Source organism: Lagopus muta, chromosome 1 (assembly GCF_023343835.1).
Source record: "Lagopus muta isolate bLagMut1 chromosome 1, bLagMut1 primary, whole genome shotgun sequence".
Taxonomy (NCBI): domain Eukaryota; kingdom Metazoa; phylum Chordata; class Aves; order Galliformes; family Phasianidae; genus Lagopus; species Lagopus muta.
Window position 1 is genome coordinate 69,725,746 of NC_064433.1, and position 19,147 is coordinate 69,744,892.

Consider the following 19,147-nt stretch of genomic DNA (forward strand, 5'->3'; position numbering starts at 1 on the left):
AAAAAAAGAGAAAAAAAATGCTACACTGGAAATCAAACAGATCTACTGAAAGACTGCTGCTGATTGTTTATTTGTTTGTTTGTCTGCGGCCAACATCTCTAGCTCCTCAACAGGACTAAAAGGATCTGTAAAGTCTCAGCTCCCCCACTCTTAGGCCTGAAGCTCAGGTTTTACAGTCCTGCAGAGCCCTGACAGGCAGACCACCTCGGAGCTGGGCAGGGACTGGAAATTCTGCTTCAGAGGGAATCGCAGCAACAAAAAAGCTGCATGTTCTTCCAGACTGGAACTAAATCAAATATCAAAAACTTCATATATTCTGCCAATAAAGTTACCGTACTGGGCATAACTTCTAGCTATGACTTTAGAGTCTATTTTTGAATAATTTGTTCATGAAGTTTGCCTTTTGTTCCTATGCCTTGAAATTCCATAGCTGTTTTTGTCCATGTGAGAACTGCACTGTCAGACCATTACAGAATCCAGTAAATAAGAATTAGAAATCTCCAGGAATGCAGCTTGATATCCTTGCCTTACCAGCATGCACAGCAAAGCAGTCTAAGCATCATATGAATGTATTCAATGCCATTGATCTGTAAGATATGCAGAGCTTCCCATGCTGTATATTTTTTATAGAGCTTTAATATACCTGGGCATGCCTTTTACGTGCTTCTGTTGGACTAGGAATAGAATTATTTTAGAGGCTTGGATTACTTTGGGAAAGTTTCCTTTCTCCTTAGAAAATCCTGCAACTTTATTCACAGTGAACGGCATTTTCAGAAAACTGATGGGTATGTTTATGTCTTGTGTTTATATCTTGTGTGTAGTCTGATTTGTTTCTCTTCTTTTTTTTTTTTTTTTTTTTCCTGTTCTCTGCTGTTTGTTACAGGTGGTAGTGGTGGGAGGGCATTAAGCCTCAAGCTCTACTGACAGTGCTAGCCCATAGAACAGAGCTGCACAGCTCTGCTAGCACAGCACAGCTAGCACATAGAACAGAGGAGTGATGACAGGGGACCTGTCTCCTTGAGTGGGTGACAGAATCACAGAATCACACACAGAATCACAAGGTTGGAAACGACCTGCAAGATCATCCAGTCCAACCACCCTCCCATTCCTATCAGTGCCACAAGCTACTAAACCATCTCTCGTAGCTCCTCATCCAGGAGCATCTTGAACACTGCCAGGGATGGCGACTCCACCACCTCCCTGGGCAGCCATTCCAGTGCCTGACCACCCTCTGAGAGAAAAAGTTTCTCCTAATATCCAACCTAAACCTCCTCTGGTATAACTTCTTGCCATTTCCTCGGGTCCTACTATTTGCCTGGGAGAAGAGGCCAGACCCTTTTGCACCACAACCTCCCTTCAGGAAGTTGTAGAGTGCAATGAGGATATAGTAGACAGATATAGTAGAATTTAAAGTCTGCTTGCTCAGAATTTTTCTGCAGGAAGGAGGAGACATTTTTTTCAGCTCATTCAATGAAATGGAGAGGAAATGATTTTATGAGCAGCAGAACTACCAAAACTGAGTTTCCTTCTTCAATGTCTTTCTTCTCCTCTTTATTGCAGTACACCCTGTTTCTCACTGTCCTCAGTATCTTGAGTCCATGCCATATTTTCATTTCTCCCACAGCATGACTCTCTGAGCCTCCTTCAGTATGTTGGACTTGTTTGAGCAATGGTCAGCAAATGCTGATGTCGATTGGCCATAGGATTGTGGGTTCTTAGCGTCCAGAGCCTGACTTCCCTTTTCCATTAGTGGGAGGTGCTGACTGGATTCTTATCATTCTCTGTTTAGTCTCCAGCTGTGATAATGCTTACCAGATTGAGTACTGTGGCAAATGTAGTTGAAGTTATGCATTTACTTCAAAAACTGTTGTAAGAAACTGCGAGGTAGACAGAGAGTTTAATTGTATTATACATATTACCTTAACTATTAAACAAGTCACCTAGACATTCTGCCTATGCCTAAAGAATATTTTCACTCTGTGAAATTTCATGAATGTCCACAGGAACCTCTTTCCACGTGATTAGTACAAGTGCTAATTGCCAAACCCAGCTGTACTATCTGTTCTTAACTTACGTGTGACATTCTTCTCCCATGCTTCTGTCAGCATGACTCAGGTGCAGTGTTGTCGCAGCAAACTGGAGGAGCACTACTGTTCAGATGGGATTGAATTTGCCAGCGTGCGTGAGGAGTGTGACTCACACATTGATGAAAATTCCACCTGTGAAGCTGAGTACTTTAAGGTGAGATATCAGAGCTAATCCTGTTCATCTCTTCGGAAATTATATTAACTAGATTAGTATTAAGGTTGATCCCACAGGTCACTGTACTCAGTCCTGATGCATGTAAACAGTTCTTCCCCACCTACGCCTCTTGTCTCAGTTAAGACAGTGAGCTTTGTGCTTCTTTGAGAGAACAGTCCCTCTTTGGGCAAAGCAGTCTACTTAATTATATTTTAGCGAAGACAGATGGTAAATACAAAAGGGTGGAAAGTCTCAAATGGATAATTGGCTAGGAAACTACTTTTGCATCAACACAGTGTAGGAAGGGATGGGTATGAAACTCAGACTCATATCAGCTTCAGCTTTCATTAGTTTCATTGCCTAAGATGGTGGTCCTGGGGGCAGGACTGAGTAAATCCTCAAAGTGCACTTTATAATTTTAATTAGTGTACATATCTTTAGATAGCTGACTTTGATTTACAATATGAGACATCTGTAAGCTTGTGATAACAATATTTGATACTAGAATAAAAATGCCCATCAGTGGCATCTTTATGTGTTCTATCTCTACCTTTATTACTGTCTCTCCTTTTTTTAAAGAAAAGAAAGTAATCATAGTCTTACCATTCTGTAGAATGTTTTTGGAAGAAAGTTCTATCAGTAAGTCTGAAACTTTGACCATGACCCAGTCCCGGACAGTCTGGTCCTATTATAGATTTCGTTCAGTGATGGTGAAAATGTGAGAGTGATTTTACTACTTCAGACTACTCAAAAATGCTGAATGTTTTGGTATCATAGAATCATTGAATCAACGAGATTGGAGAAGACCTCCAAGATCATCCAGTCCAATTGTCCTCCCACCACTCACTGAACCATGTCCCTTAGTGCAACATCTAAACATTAGTGAACACCTCCAGGGACGGTGACTCAACTGCTTCCCTGGGCAGCCCCTTCCAGTGCTTGACCACTTTGTGAGAAGAAGTTTTTCCTAATACCCAAACTGAACCACCCCTGGTGCAACTTGAGGCCATTCCCTCTTGTCCTATTGCTGCTTATGGGGAAGAAGAGGCTGATCCCCACCTCACCACAACCTCCTGTCCTGTAGCTGTAGAGAGCTATAAGATCTCCCTTGAGCCTCCTCTTCTCCAGACTAAACAATCCCAGTTCCCTGAGCTACTCCTTGTAAGATTTGTGCTCCAGACCCCTCACAGCTCTGTTGCCCTTCTCTGCTCAGAAGGGCCTGAAAATGAACACAGTTCTCAAGATGCAGCCTCATCAGTGCCGAATACAGGAGGAGAATCACTTCCTTGCTGCTGCTGGCAACACTATTTCTGATACAAGCCAGGATGCTGCTGGCCTTCTTGGCTACCTAGGCATACTGCTGGCTCATGTTCAGCTGAGCACCAACCAATATCCCCAAAGTCCATTTCTTCCACACAGTCTTCTAGCCGCTCTGCCCAAAGCCTGTAGTGTTGCCTAGGGTTTTTGTGGCTCAGGTGCAGGACCTGGCACTTGGACTTGTTGATCTTCATCCCACTTGCAGCAGCCCAGCAATGCAGCCTGTCCAGATCCCTCTGGAGGGCCTCCCTTTGGTGTCATCTGCAAATTTGACTGCAAACTGAGGGTGCAGTCAATCCTTCTGTCCAGGTCATCAATAAAGATATTAAATAGGACTGGCCTCAATACCTACCCACGGGGAAGTCCAGCTCCCCAGCTGCATTTAACTCCCTTCACTGCCACTCTCTAGGCCCAGCCTTCCTGCCAGTTCCTTACCCAGCAAAGAGTGTACCAAGCCACAGGCTGCCAGCTTCTCCAGGAGAATACTGTGGGAAACACTGTCAAAGGCTTTGCTGAAGTCTAGGTAGGCGACATTGACAGCCTGTCCCTCATCCACCAGATGGGTCACTCTATCACAGAAGGAGATCATATTGGTCAAGGAGGACCTGCCTTTCATGAACCCACACTGGCTAATTATTCAGTTTAAACAAAACCCATCTATTATATAGAGGATGGCAGAAAATGTCTAACTCAAAAATAGCATTGCTGTCTGAATGGACTGAATGGACCATGTTCCTGGCAGTAAGACCCCACTGATGGTGGGGTTGTGAAGTAATTCACATTCTCTTTGTGAGTAGAAGAATCATAACATATTCTGTTGAGCCTGGCAATGGCTCGCCACAGACTTTTTTGCACATACATCACGATTTCTTATTCATGAGATAACAGAACCACAGAGGGGACATCTCTCACTTGTTGACCATGAGCAGGATACGCCCTGCTCTGTCAAGGGCAGGTACATAGAGATTCTTGTACCATTAAGAAGCTTGTCCGTATGAACATGGACAATATGGAAAACCTTTGGAATATGGAAAAAATGTTTAGCCCTCTATTTCATCACACTGAGAGACAAGGAATGAATGAACAAGGACTGGGGTGGCAAGTACTCCGCTGATTCAAGTGCTTGCTGTTAGAGATATGTTTATAATAGCAGTACAATTGTAAACACATGACAAAGCACAACTCTAAAACAGAATACAACTGTTCAAGGAAAGTCACTTTCCTATCTATTGATTGGTGTTTCCGTATGTTGGCTTGTCAGCATGAGGAAGAAGTATTAGTGATTGTTTTTTTGATAAGTACAGGCTTCTTTAAAGATGTCAGGTTTTTATGTTGACAGCTGTGTTATTAAATAAAATGGACTAAAATGAGCTGGGCCTTGATCTTTAGCCCTGGGAATAAATAACTCAGCATAGCTCATGTCACATAAGTGAAGTCTTCCCCCAGCAAAATGCATGTGTATAGGCAGTTGTGAACATTTTCTGACCTTTGTTAAACCCCAAAATATGCTTCAGGGCTGTCCAAGAGAACGTCAGTAGTCACTAGAGCTTGCTAATACTTAAATGGTAGAGAAGATTGTGGGCTAATGTCTGAGCCCATGTTCTGTCCCTTTTTAATTTGGTTGTATAAACATTATCAGTGATATGTAACATTTGTGAGCCACATTCTGTTTTCTGTTCCCTCATACAAATATCAACATGCACATGTCTAGCTGTAGTACTAATATTGTAAATAATCTATTTAATCCAGGATGGTAAATTTTTTGCTGATATTATTTTGCACCTGATTATCTGGGTTCAGTCAGTATTTTTGGTTATTATACTCTGCTGTGGTAAACTGACATTCACATCAAGCTTATCTCACAGGGATTTGGATCTCGTTTTGCCTAGGATGGTCCATTTTAGTTTAGTTTAAATAGCACAGGAATTCTTTTGGGTCTTTTGTCTCCTTCAAAAAAACAGAAAGAGTGGTTTGGTATTTCATTTATTAGAATCAAAGAATCATAGAATCACAAGATTGGAAAGGACATACAAGATCCTCTAATCCAACCGTCCATCCATTATCATTGCTACCACAAGCACTAAACCATATCTCGTAGCTCCTCATCCAGATGCCTCTTGAACACTGCCAGGATCACTAATCACTGTTAGGATTACTGGATCAAATGAGGCAGCTAGTTTTGTTTTGAATCAAAAACTTGCCACTGGAAAGAAGATAAAAAGACCATGTTGTGAAAACATTTCCCTCAAGTTTTATACTTTGGCTGTAGGCATAGGTTATAATGGACATAATTCTGCTTCTTCAGGTTTTTGGTATTACAACTTCTCTTGCCTTAAAAAAATGAATGCAAAATTAATAATAAATCTTTAAAATATTCCTCAAAAGATTGTGAACAAATGCAGGTTTTACTGCTGATAGAGGTGATTTAGAAATGAAGTTAGGAAAGCTTCTACCTGTGCAGCTCCTTGAAAGGAGAGAAATTTGTAGATATTTCACGTTCTTTAAGATGCTTAGATATGTTCTCCAAATCATAGGTGCTTTCTTTTTCCAAAGATCAAGGTTCATTTTTCTCAAATTTTGACAAAAATATTTTATTTCTATATATGAGTTGAGCTTAGCATTTTCATTACTTTGGCCTGCTGAACATAGTTATAATTTCTGTTCATCTCTTCAAAAATTCTGCAAAATTCCACTGAATTGCATGTATTTTTTCTGACCATTTCTCATAGCCATCTACAGATTAGTCCAGATTTCAGCAAGTGAGAGACCTCTTGTGGACAGACATAAAAAAAAAAGCAGTGTTAGTATACAGTTTACTCTTCAAGTTTTGGTACCTTAAACAATGACATAAATAGTAAAGATTATTATCAAATGTAACTAATCAAGAAAGCTTATCAGAGACAGAAATTTCAGATTTCTAATCAAATGAAAATAAAACTTCAGACTTTTCGTAAGCAACTGTTGCTGGACTTAAATATATATGCAACTTCATTTTCATGTTCTTAGACACTGGTTATTTTTCACTCAATGCAGTCAACACGAGCTATCAGGACAGTACAGTAAATGCTCATTTCTAAAACAAGTAGCATTGCAGCATGTACTTGTTCCTTTTGGTGAGAGGGCAAAATATGAGAGCAGTGGAGGGATCATAGGAATAAAGGTGGGACACAGCTTTCAATCACAGAAAGTATAAGGTTGAAAGGGGCCTCTGGAGGTCATCTGGTCCAATCCTAGCGTGAAGATCAAGTCATGTCTTTGATGCTGCATGGGCTTTTACAGTTGAGAGGCAAAGCAAAAATCTTTGAGACTATTATTAGGATCACTTAAAATGCAAAAACTTAAGAGGCAGAGAAAATGTGGCATGCAGTGGTTCTAGCAAATTAGTAAATGCCTCTAGACAGCTGGCAGCCTTTGGAAAAAAGCTGCAAATACATTAAGAACAGAACTAATACTGACTCTAGGCTGCATTTCAGTCTAAAGGATTAAAGACTATAAAAATAAATTAACAACCGTGGAAAAAATTAGTGTGAAAAAGAAAATATTGAAATTAATTTTATCAGGGTAGTGCTATAATGACATAATGTGTGTTTTAGTGACATAATGCCTTGCGTCTTGGTGTAACGGAGTGCTCAATTAATATCAATTAAACAAGCTTTATTGCTGCTATCTTACCATTCCATGATGGAAGAACTGAAAGAAAAAAGGAAAATTAAATGACTTTTTGAGTTTGCAGATGATGTCTGTAGAGGATTATGAAAGTATACAGGGTTCTGATTGTGCTCTGAGTATGAGGCCATCCATCATCTTACTTCTGTAGCTGAACAAGGAATCTTAGGCTTTAGAACTTCCAGTACAAAATATTCTTGGGTCAGTAATAAAAGCCACCTACATTAAACATCAGTTAAGAAAATGTTTGACTCTTATCATGTCTAGATAATTTTGCCATGGTACATGAACCTAAATTATTATTATTATCAAGATTTTAAATCAAGATGGATAGTGTTCAGTTAAAATAAATATAGGCTTGAACAAATGTTTCAATGCATGCAATTATTTTAAATGAGGATTCCATTTCTCACAGACACTGCAAGACATAGCAGGCTCCACAGTTGAAGTTCACATTAGCTGGAGACAGAGATTTTTTAAGTAGGTGCTGTCTCAGCCTGAAGGAGATAAAGAACATAAGGTTATTCAGCACTTCAAGAACTGCAAGATAAATGATCACTCCCTACAAAAACATCCAGAGGAACTCTTCCCAGTTTGAGCATTCTGTGACAAGACAAATAATTAGATGTGAGTTACTTCATACACCTAACATTAGAAGCCAGTGAGGATATCCAGAAGGATGTAATAGGACAGTTTGGCAAATTATCAGCAGTAATTCAACATTTGGTTGTCAAAAATACATAATCTTAAACCAAGCAATCTTCAGCTCAGTTTGAATTTCTGTATTTTAAAAAATGTTTGCAAAAATTGGAAATCCACCAAAATTTTAGACATGTTTAAAACTTCGAGAAGGATGCCTCAGGAAATTATTGGACAAGTTAGGCAAAATAAATATTCAGAAATGTGGGAATTCTTGAAAAAACAGATCAAGTCTTTATTTCTAACATAATCCAGAATATGAAAATATCCCAGACATGTTGGTGATGAAGAAGAGCATCTGCCCCTGAAAAAACAAAAAACAAAAACAAAAACAAAAACAAACAAACAAAAAACAACGAAAAACCAACAAGAAAAACCAAGAGAAACCAAGAAAAAACAAGGAAAAATTTTTAAATTATTTTACCTTCATGGTACTCTGTGCTTTAAATGAGCATTTTACTGTCATGTAATGAGAGAAACATACATACAATGCCCTCTATGGGAAAACTGAGAATATAGGCAGGTCCAAAGTAGTGAAAGTAATGCAGTGTAATGTAATGGTTAACTTCTTTTCAGTAAGTGAGGTGCTTAAATTTACAGAAATCTGGTTTGCTGTTTATTTGTTTATTCCATCTGCTCTGTTATTGTTGCAGGCCACTCTTCTTTTTTCAAGGGAAAAAAGAGTCTGGAAGAATAATAAAGTTGATAATAAGAGATTAAATCTGCTTTTCACATGACAGTAGCAGTTAGCAGATAACAATTCCAAAGAACCAAATATTTTTGCCACTTTCTAACAGCTAGAAAGAACAGCAAATAAGTTAGCAGTGTCTCCTCAATAAAAAAAAAAAATAAATAAGTAAATAAATGTACAGAGGAGTAACTTCCCCTGTGTTCACTTCTGTGGTGTATTCCTGGGCTGTAGTTCAGCAAGTCTGGAAGGTGTGGGTCATGTTTAATTGCTGGAAGTCATGTCAGTACTTAATGCTCTTAAATGATATTAGACAATGTGGTTTGTTTTTCAGAGCTGAGTAGCTTCTTTTTCTGACCAGTTAACTCTAGCTTTGGATGAATCATGCTTGCTTGCTTGTCTGTTAGCTTTGAGAAGGACGCACTTTATTGATTGTGCCCCAATTTAAGGAACTAGATACAAAAGGGACACGGAGGGTTCCAGCTGTTCACTGGCGTTTGCAACTAGGGGTATGCAGGCAGAGAACCATGTAATTCCATATACACGGGTAGACAGTTCTGGTCCTCCACAACACCATACTGGTGTATTTGTGTAAAACATTCACATATACACATTATTTTATGAGATCTAGATCCAAGTACTAAGTTTGGCTCTATGTAAGCAGATCCGGAGCTCGCTGAATTCAACTACAGATTAATATATCTGAGGCTAAGTATAACAGAAATTGTTGAAGAATTTGCAGAAAAATTTTGATCAGTTTGCCAAGGTGAGATAACACTATTTATACTACTGAGAGAACTTCCAGTGATTTGTTTGGGGCTAAGATGTGACTCTCTTATATTTTTAAAATAGAAATGTTGTTACTGTTGTCTACTGGGAAAGACTGCCCAAGTTCAAGGCCAGAGCTGTGAACCCAACCTGAAGATAGGATACCAGTGTGGAATTGTCTTCAGAGCTTGTTGTGTGAAGGGTCAAGAAGGCACAGATGTGTCCATCAGTGATGATGCTCCTAAAAAGGAACAAGGTATTTTATATTGCAAATTATAAAAGACTGAGACAGAAAATTATATGGGATAGAAAGAGCACTTGTATTTGAAAGAATTTCTGCTGCAATTCCTCTAATTTGAGATCTCTTTTAACAATTTAATGATGCATGTATATTGGAACTCATTTTTTGTCTAGTGGTGGCTGAAATGTATATTCCAAGAAGCTAAACAATTGCCATATGTGTGGAATTCAAATGTTGCTTTTTGTGTGAGACATGTGCCCACAGATTTGAAATGCTGGGAGGACTGATCATTTCTAGACAACATTGTATCTGCATTTATTTGATGTTGTCTGAGGAGGAGGAGATCTAGACAGCAGCATTTCTTGACATACCTCTCCATACCTAGTCCACAGATCTGAAGAGAATCAGCACGGACATACTCATCCTAACAGACCTATTTTTGTCTTTTTTTTAATCTTTCACTCAACAGACTTAACTGAAACTGCAGAAAAATCATGCTGTCCTTCATGGACAGCTGAGCACTGAAAATATGTGCTCTAGCCTGTAGATCATCAGTAGCAAATTATAAAAATGGACTACTTAAGCCCCACTGCAACAACTTGCACTGGTGTGCCTGAGCCAGTGTGTTATCAGACTTGTTTCAGATCTTTGAAATTTTGCTAATGTCATTGTACATCCTTATCAAGTAACCTTTAGAAATAGCCTGCCAATTTCTTTGTGTACTGCTCTCACAGCAGGGAAATTGCCCTTGTCCATTTGTTCTGGCTGGAGGGTATGTAACTGCAGGGTAGATACCTTGCACCTAGTTTACTGTGTCTATACTAAGAATTTGCAGACTCGAATTATTTGCATGTCAGAAGAAATGTATCAGTACATGAAAATGCAGAATTGCAAAATACAATGTGCAGTATTTCCCCACTTAATTCTGTGGGCAATTGGCACTTACAAAGACCCTCAATGTGAAGATATCAGCAAGCAGGGCAGGACAAAATTCTCATCACTAAGCTAAGAGACAGCCATGTGGTTGAACATATGTCAGATATCCTGTAAGTCAAAGAATCTATGTCAAAGAAAGGCAGTGCAAACAACAAGAATAGACACCTTTCTTTTGTTTTGTAATACAGCACCTTGTGATTGTATTGTGCAATAGCAAGACACACAGGGGTTATGCTGCACAGGATAAGACAGAGTGACTCCATGTATGATACCTTCTTGGTCACATAAAGGCAAATCTCTGGTACTGTGTCCCAAAAGTACTCTATCAAGTCAGACCAGACTTGAGCAAACTATTTACAATAGCTTCTATGTGATCAAAATGCACCCTTATGGCTTGAGGGGTCTGTGTATCAACTCAACCTTCTGCACACAAACTTGCTTCCACATCCATGATGTTGTATTTTCTTGTAAGTGACCATGGGTTGAAAGGTATGTGGAAAAGTATTGAAATGTGACTAAGCTTCCTATTCAATAACCAGAGAATTTTGAGATTGTGTTTTTACACACACATCACTACCAGCCTACCATTCCCAAAGTATTCAAATTAGTGAGGACTGGGGAAATCCATTAACTAATTCTTTGGCCAAGGAAGGGGATTCAGAGAGTGGATGTATCCAGCCCTTTTATGCCTTTCATATAGGGGAAAATAACGCTCAAGACACATGTATGAAGCAAACATATTGCTGATCATAAAGTATATTTGAAAGAATGCTATAATTAGGTTCCCAAATGTTGGGTGTGGATTTTTTTTGGAATGGAGTCTAAATAAATAACTGAGGTTAATCTGATTTTCATTAAAACTGTAAGTACCCCAAGCTAATATATAGTCAGTGGAAATCAAGCATGCCTCAACAACATGTTTTATGAAAATCAGGTTAAGCTCTGGTTAAAAGCCTAATGGTAAGAACTTGCATTTGAAAATCTCAGCCCATATATAATCTATGATCACAGCATGACTTTCATACTGAATCGGTCAGATGGAAATTGCCCCATGGGCATATGCATTTGAATGTCAAATTTAAGTATGAAATAGCTGTAAAATATGTAAATAATGGTTTTTAATTTTGTCCCGTTGTATCCCAAAGCTCTGTTCTGAACCCCATCCCAAGCAGGCAGCTTTTTAGAAGAAAAGTGCTTTCTCTTCTATTGCCTCTCTCTCCTCTTTTTAGTTGAAATTTCAAAGGAGGAACTAGACCAAGAAGATCCTTATCTGCATGATGGCTGCAGAGGTAAGTCACATGACTAGTCCTGTTAGCCAGGTCTTTTATGATTGCCTCCAATAAAGTTTAGTAGGCTTAGATCTAGTGATTAGTCAAAACCTTTTGCCTAAGCTAGTTTTGAGTAAAAATAACAGACTGAGAATCCTTTTAAAGAAATAGTAGATCATTATGAGATGCCTCCGTTGTCTTAAAGGAGGGCATTGTCTATCATGATGAAGTTAAATCTTACCCAGCTGAAGCTTGGCCAATACGTTTAACTTTCATTTAACTTCTAGTTGATAATACCTCTGTTGTGTTACTTATTGAATGCATGGAGTACTCTGGATTCTTCAGACTATATGGATGCTATATTAAATATGAGTGTTTTTCTCTTGGGATAATCAGAGTGATTGGATATAAAATGGGACTTGTTTCCTTTTGAGATGCATCTCCTGAAAAAATGGAAGAAAAGTGTCTAGTGTCCTCATTAATTGAACAGTTCTGTCTCGTGGGAAGAATGTGTTGTTAGGGTATTGTTCTGCTAAGTATTCTGATTTACTGCTTGTCACATGTGATTTATATGTCTATAAACTTAAAACAGCAATGATGTATTATGTTCTACAAGCATTTCAGAACTAAAAAATGTATTCAGGTTAAAATCAATTTAATGGACTTCAATTCCAGTGGAGAGATGATTTACTGTGCTGCATGTTGGATTGCTATTAAATTCTAGAGAGGTTGGAAATGTGTATTAGGTCATTAGCTAGTCAGAGCCAACAAAAGTGCTAACTCTTGTCTCTAGTTGCCAGTGATGTACAAGAGATGACATAAAAAATGTGTTACATATTTTCCTAGCATTATTTCTTGATGTAATCTGTTGTTGCATTTGTCAGTTATTCAGCTGTCTTCAAGAGATGTATTGTTGTGACTAATTATAAATGAGAGTTTCTGTCTGCAGTATATTTTCTGATAAACTTGGCAAGCTAAAATTACTCGTGATTTTCCAAGCTTCACCAGGGGGAAACTTAAATGTCTTAGGAAGTAGAACTTCCAACAGTTTGTTTTGGAGCACTGTCATGACACACGAAGAAATAAATTCTATTATGCCAGCACCTCAACAATAGATTTTACTTTGCTTAACTGGAGCTCACATTTTTAGCAGAGGTTCGAAAAGCAGTTGCTGGCCATCTCAGCTCAAGACTATTCCATGTAGTGTCGTTGCCTTTGCCAGTGCTTTGTCTGAAGAACAAATTTCCTAGTTTCTGTTAATACCTTTCATTAGAAACTGTGATAATTTTAAAAATTGTTTTCCTTAATTCACTTGAAAGTTTTAGTTAATGATAGCTGCATTTGCCCACATTGGTTGTGCTTATCTCATACTTTTTGTTCAATGCCTATCCAACCATTCCCTTGAAAAACAGAAGAAGATAGATTTGTACTGACAGTTTGTTCTAATATCATCAATACTGTTAAAACAAATAGTAAGATAGGAAGATTGTAACCCTTTTTCTATCCTGAGAATATTAAAAGAAGAAGCACCTTGGTCCCCGGTGACTCACAAAAATAGGTCTCTGCTTCAGTCCCTACCCTCCAGCTTCAGATATGAAGCTTTTACATCTATAGACAGTCGTGATACCAATGACCAGAACCTGCAACAAGAAACCATACCAGCAGCTTGCAGTGGATATTATAAGAAGAAACACTGTGTGTTTGTAGTGAATAACTTCCTGTTAAAAGGCACTGAAGCTCCCCTCTGCTGGCCTGACAGGGAGTCTCAGGAGTTCTGCTGCCTCCCAGCAGCCAAGATCTGGGATGCTGCCATCCTAGCATGATAAGCATGACAAAATCAAAGAAGATTATAAAGCCATGGGAACACAAAAGAAGAATGCTGATGCCAACTCTTCAATTTTTCCAGTTGGAGGGAAAGAGGAAAAGCTAGAAATAGATATATACTGTACATCAAGTCCTATCAAATGTTGGCTGATGCTGGCATGAGAGTTTGGGGTTTAATGACAATAAGACTTTCTGTGAACATTATAACATGTAAGGGAGGTATGGGATCTACCTGTCTAGAAGATGCAGGGCAATCTTTGGCAGTAGGCTGACTGACTTAGCAAAGTGGGTTTTAATCTGAAGGGGAACACATTACAAACATCTGGAACTCAGCCAGGCCAACCAGAACAGTGACAAATTTTCTGTAGCAGCATCCTGTGACATTAGCAGAAGGCCAGCCTCCTCAAGGGTTTGTATAGCTATGGAGGATCCTCTTGCATCCCTCTAGGGAAATGTGCATCCTAGACTGTTTTCTTCTCTGAAGTGCCTGTGTACCAATGCATGCAGCATGGGGAATAGACAGGAAGAATTAGAAATCTCTGCATGATCACAGGGCCATAATTTCATTGTGATTGCAGAGACATGGTGAGACAGCTTGCATGACTGAAATGTCATGGATGGCTATGTACGCTTTAGGAAAGACAGACCAGCAAGACGGTGGTAGAGTGGCTCCTCATGTGAGAGAACAACTGGAATACATCAAGCTCTGCCTAGGGATTTGTGTTGAATGAGTGGAGAACTTAAGGGTAAGAATTAAGTGGCAGGCTATTATGGGTGATATTATTACAGGTGTTTACTACAGGCTGCCTGATCAGGTGGACAAAGTTGGCCTTCTACAGATAGCTGAAATTAGCTTCATGATCAGAGGCATTGGTTCTCATGGGGAACTTCAGTCACACTATTGTTTGCTGGAAAAACAATACTTCGAGGCACACACACAGTCCAGCAGATTCCTGCAGTGTGTGGACAATAACCTTCTGATGCAGGTAGTGGAAGAGCCAGTGAGGAGAGGTGTGCTGCTAGACATTTCTCTTTAAAACAAGGAAGGACTGGTTGGGAGTATAAAGGTTGGGGCAGCCTTGAATACAGCAATCATCAGATACTGGAGTTCAGGATTTTATATGAAAGAGGAGAGGCAATAAGTAGGATTGCAACCCTGGATTTCAGGAGAGCCAATTTTGACCTCTGAACACCTTCTTTGCTTCAGTCTGTATTTCTAAAACTGTCTTTAGGGAATCCCAAACTCTGGAGATAAGAAAGAGAGTCTGGGGAAAGAAAGACTTCTCCTTGGTTGAGGAGTTTCTAGTTAGAAATCATTGAGGCAAACTCTGCATACACAAATCCAGGGGCCCTCATTGAAAGCACCCATGAATATTGAGGTAGCTGGCAGAAGTGATTGCCAGGCTGGTCTCTTGGAAGGTCATAGTGAATGAGAGAGGTGCCTTACCTCCATCCCTAGGAAGACGATGGAACAGCTTATTCTGGATGTCATCTCCAAGCAAGTGGAAGAAAAGGAGGTTATCAAGAGTAATCAACATGAATTCACCAAGGGAAAATCATGCTTGACCAGCATGGTAGACTTCCGTGATGTCGTCACCAGCTGGGTAGATGAGGGGAGAGCAGTAAATGTTGCGTACCTTGACTTCAGCAACATTTTTGGCACTGTCTCTCACAGCATCCTTGTAGGTAAGCTTAGGAAATGTGGGATAGAGGCATGGACAGCGAGGTGGGTTGAGAACTGGCTGACTGGCAGACGGTTGTGATCAATGACACAGAGTCTGATAGTAAGCCTGTAGCTACTGGTGGTCCCCAGGGGTTGGTCCTGGGTCTGGTCTTGTTCAGCATCTTTATCAATTATCTGAATTAAAGGATAGAGTGCACGCTCAGCAAGATTGCTGATACAAAGCTGGGAAGAATTACTGACACACCAGAAAGCTGGGCAGGCTGGAGCTTCAGGCAGAGAGGAACCTTATGAGGTACAACAAGAACAAGTGCAGAGTCCTGCACATGGGGTAATAATTGAAAACATCAGTGCAGGTTAGAGGCTGATGGTGTCTTGGGATGCATTAAAAAGAGAGCTGACAGCAGGTTAAGAGAAGTTCTCCCCATCTACTCTGCCTTCGTGAGGCCACATCTGTGTCCTGTTCTTGACTCTTCAGTTCAAGAAAGACAGGGAACTTCCAGGGAGTGTCCAGCGGAGGGCATCAAAGCTGATCAGGCAGCTGGTGCATTTTCCTTTTGAGGAAAAGCGGAAAGACCTGGGACTCTAGGACTCTTCAGCCTGGAGAAGTCTGAGAAGGGATCTTATCAATGCTTATAAATACCTAAAGCGTGGGAATCAAGTATGTGAGGCCAGGCTCTTTTAGGTGGTGCCTAGCAACAGAAAAGAAAAAAAAAACCAAACAAAAACAAAAACAAAAAAACGAAGAGGGCAATGGGCACAAACTAGGGCATAAGAAGTTCCATACAGACATGAGGAAAAACTTTTTTACTATGAGGGTGACAGAACACTGGAACAGGCGCCCCAGAGCAGTTGTGGATTCTTCTTGTCTGGAGATATTCAGAACCCACCTGGATGCTTTCCTGTGTGACCTACTATAGAGAACCTGCTTTAGCAGGGGAGTTGGACTAAATGATCTCCATAGGCCCCTTCTAACTCCTACAATTCTGTGATCAATATATTTCTGAACAAGATCAGAAAAAATAAGTTTTCTTCACGATAAGCCAAATTTTGTGTAAATTTTGTAGTGTCCTCTTACTGTTGCCAGAACAAACGCAGCTCTCTTCCACATCCTTTGTGACTCCTGCACATACCTCACTAAGTCCTTAGTATCTCAGTAAGAAGTCTTCATTTTTTTATGTTCTCTAAACCTTTCATCACCTACAATACTCTCTTCTCTCCTTCATATTTCCTGCCAGCTGAATAGGAAAGAGCACATGTTTTAGCTAACTCAGGGATGTGATTCTAATACTGATAGGCTGAAAATAAAGCCTAATGCATGTAACAGTGAAAATGCTTCATTAATTAATGCAGTGCATCTTGTCATCCCTATTGTACAGTAGCAATCATATAAAGCCCAGACAAAATTTTAGGAGGTATCTGAGCTCCCATCATTTTTACTTCAGGTTCTAAAAATGATGAGTTATGGGCAACTGGTTAATTTATTTCCTCCTTGTATTCTTTAGTGATAAAAAGAATCAGTAATTTCAAATACTTCTTCCAGTGTTTAGCCCTTTCCTTCTTTTTTATATGTGTATGTTTAGTTACTTTCAAAATAAGTCAGTAAGCAACATGTAAACAAGTGGTTTGTTTCAGTTCCTGTAAAGAGCCTCCTAATTTTATAAGACTTCTTAAAATCTAAATAGGTGGTGGTCCCTGCTCTCAGCAATGCAGAGACACGGGATCCAGTTATGTCTGCTCGTGCTTTGTTGGATATCAGCTTCAACCAGATGGTGTCAACTGTGAAGGTAAAAGAACTGAAAACATTTCCTTGATGATTATCAATAAATTTATTTTAAAAGAGCAAGAATAGATTTAAAGAAAAAAAAAAAATCCAGTTGGAAGAGATCAGAATATTCTTACTTATCCCAGATGGGGAAGGATGTGAGATCTTAAAAACGTCTGTTTAAATAGAATGGTGGAAGTAGTGAAAAGGTGAAATGTTATATCAATAGAACAAGTGGAGGATTCAGAGTAGAAAAGACCCAGGAGATCTTGAGCTTCTTATTGTGAGTAACAAAAACCTGTTTGTTTGTTTGTTTTTTTACTGTAGTATATAGTAAATGATAAGACAGATGAAAAAGAGTAGAATTGTTCAGCTTGCTGACAGAAAGTTTGAAAGTTGTTGATACTATTAATCACAGGGGAATACGTGAGTATTCAAAAATAAAAGGTGTTACTCATCAAGAGTGCCTTTTTCTCTCATTAACTGAAGATGGAGTTTGAGTAAGTAGATCTGATACAACATTCAGATTATAAATTAGATACTGATTGGTCAGATTAACACTAGTCTAGTGCGAAATACCAGAAGGAAGAATTTTTACATTTGACACACATGGGTGCCAAATACTCTTATAAATACAAAGAGAAAATGAAACAATCCCAAAATGAATGTTTTTCAATATTGAGAAAGTAGGAAGTGGATAGTTGCAGTCTGTGGGTTGAGTGGTCCCTGGGCCATGTGTGTGTGAGATCCAGAACAAAGTCAATGTTTCTGAAAGTTTGCCTCATTCATGAAGTCGCTCTAGTTGTCTGCTGCTGGACACAGACAGATAGTTGTTGGTCCTTTGCTCTCATCTAGTACAACTTCTTTCCATTCTTAAATACACTGAGCCAGCAGTCGTTGGTCCTGTTAACATTGGGGTCAAAATGTCTTTACTGAGTAGCACCCTGAGAACATAGATGAGCAGCCATGTTGTGAGCTTGACTTTGAGGCCAAATCCACACAATTCTTTGCATCCTTATGCTCAAAATAATGACTGCTTGAAGGTATGCCCTCTACTGACCTTTGGCCTGATCTTTTCTCAGGGATTTCTTTCTTTTTTTTTCTTTTAATTTACTCTCATTTTTTTTGTTTGTTTGTCTCTCATTTTGCATATTCTAGATATTAACGAGTGTATCACTGGGACACACAGCTGTGGGATTGGACAAACTTGTGTCAATACATTAGGATCTTTTCGTTGTCAGCGGGACACGAGCTGTGGAACTGGTTATGAGCTAACTGATGACAGTCGTTGCAAAGGTATGTCCTGGGCAGAGAAACTGATGTCTTCCAGATTTGTGTAAAAAGAAATAAAGAGTGACCAGGTGTTTCAGTTTCAAAATGCTAAGGTAGATGCAGGCTTTGTCTTCAGAAAGTTTAAATTTGTTACAGAGGGATTCAGTTCTTAAGCAAAATATTCTTAAGGATGTAAAACTTCAAAAGAAAAAAAAAGAAAAGGTTAAAACTGGTGTTGTTGACTAGCTATGTTTGAAAAAAAAAAGGGGGTTAAAAAATGTTTTTATTTATTCAGTAAATGACTCCAAGTTGCATCTAACTCAAAGTGTAGTTATGCAGTTAGCAAACTCCATTTGTTGTAGAATTGATTTTCACCATGAAGAAGTATGTTCCTCTAGAGCTTAGAATTGTTTAAAAACAGACTATAATTACACTGCACTGAGTAAGTGAACTTAGCCAAAATTCTGGGTAAGGCTTTATTATAGGAGCTCATCAGTGAAGTGTAGTAGAGTGCAGGGATGGGCGAGAACAGAAATAAAAAGAACTGATGAACAAACTCCAACAGAAACCCCCCCAAATATGCAGAAAATAATTTTCAAAGTATTATGGTTTAACTTTGCTCCCTTTCAAGTAAAATTTCTACTGATGTAAATTACATCAGTTTTAGGCCAACAAATTTCTTACCAGCAAGTATTAACAATATTTCTCTGATGGAAAAGTGGGAGTACAGCCATTAAATTATGCATGCTGTTAGCTTTAGAAATTTCCTATCTGGATAAGA

At 39.1% G+C, this 19,147-nt stretch overlaps 1 protein-coding gene across 4 annotated transcripts in view; it reads left to right on the forward strand.

Annotated features, from left to right (window-relative positions):
* Positions 1 to 19,147, forward strand: part of FBLN1 (fibulin 1) — an 83,835-nt gene that overhangs the window by 20,253 nt on the left and 44,435 nt on the right. For all 4 annotated transcript variants that reach the window (XM_048929913.1, XM_048929906.1, XM_048929900.1 and 1 more), the window contains exons 3-7: positions 2,106 to 2,241; positions 9,464 to 9,635; positions 11,786 to 11,845; positions 17,015 to 17,116; positions 18,253 to 18,390. In XM_048929913.1, the coding sequence (XP_048785870.1) occupies positions 2,106 to 2,241; positions 9,464 to 9,635; positions 11,786 to 11,845; positions 17,015 to 17,116; positions 18,253 to 18,390 (608 nt within the window). The remainder of the gene's footprint in view (positions 1 to 2,105; positions 2,242 to 9,463; positions 9,636 to 11,785; positions 11,846 to 17,014; positions 17,117 to 18,252; positions 18,391 to 19,147) is intronic.